Genomic DNA, 488 nt, shown 5'->3' on the forward strand with positions numbered 1-488 from the left:
CAGCAGCTGGACTGGCAACAGCAGGGCTTGCAGCAGCTGGACTGACAGCAGCAGGGCTTGCAGCAGCTGGACTGACAACAGGAAGACCCACAGCCTGAAGAGCAGCAGGGTTTACAGCAGCTGGACTGACAGCAGCAGGGCTTGCAGCAGCTGGACTGACAGCAGCAGGGCTTGCAGCAGCTGGACTGACAGCAGGAAGACCCACAGCCTGAGGAGCAGCAGGGCTTGCAGCAGCTGGACTGACAGCAACCACAGGAGCCACAGCCTCCCTTGCATCCACCACAGGACCCACAGCCTCCACAGGAGCCACAGCCTCCTTTGCAACCCCCACAGGAGCCACAACCACCCTTGCAGCCTCCACAGGAGCCACAGCCCCCACAGGAGCCACAGCCTCCCTTGCAGCCTCCACAGGACCCACAACCTCCCTTGCAGCCTCCACAGGAGCCACAGCCTCCCTTGCAGCCCCCACAGGAGCCACAGCCTCCCTT

The 488-nt window shown here is 63.3% G+C and overlaps 1 protein-coding gene across 1 annotated transcript in view; it reads right to left on the bottom strand.

Moving 5' to 3' along the window:
* Positions 1-488, bottom strand: part of LOC116101380 (keratin-associated protein 5-5-like) — a 92189-nt gene that overhangs the window by 58290 nt on the left and 33411 nt on the right. The window contains exon 2 of the mRNA XM_031384960.1: positions 20-94. Within this exon, the coding sequence (XP_031240820.1) occupies positions 20-94 (75 nt within the window). The remainder of the gene's footprint in view (positions 1-19; positions 95-488) is intronic.

Source organism: Mastomys coucha, unplaced genomic scaffold, assembly GCF_008632895.1.
Source record: "Mastomys coucha isolate ucsf_1 unplaced genomic scaffold, UCSF_Mcou_1 pScaffold21, whole genome shotgun sequence".
Lineage (NCBI taxonomy): Eukaryota > Metazoa > Chordata > Mammalia > Rodentia > Muridae > Mastomys > Mastomys coucha.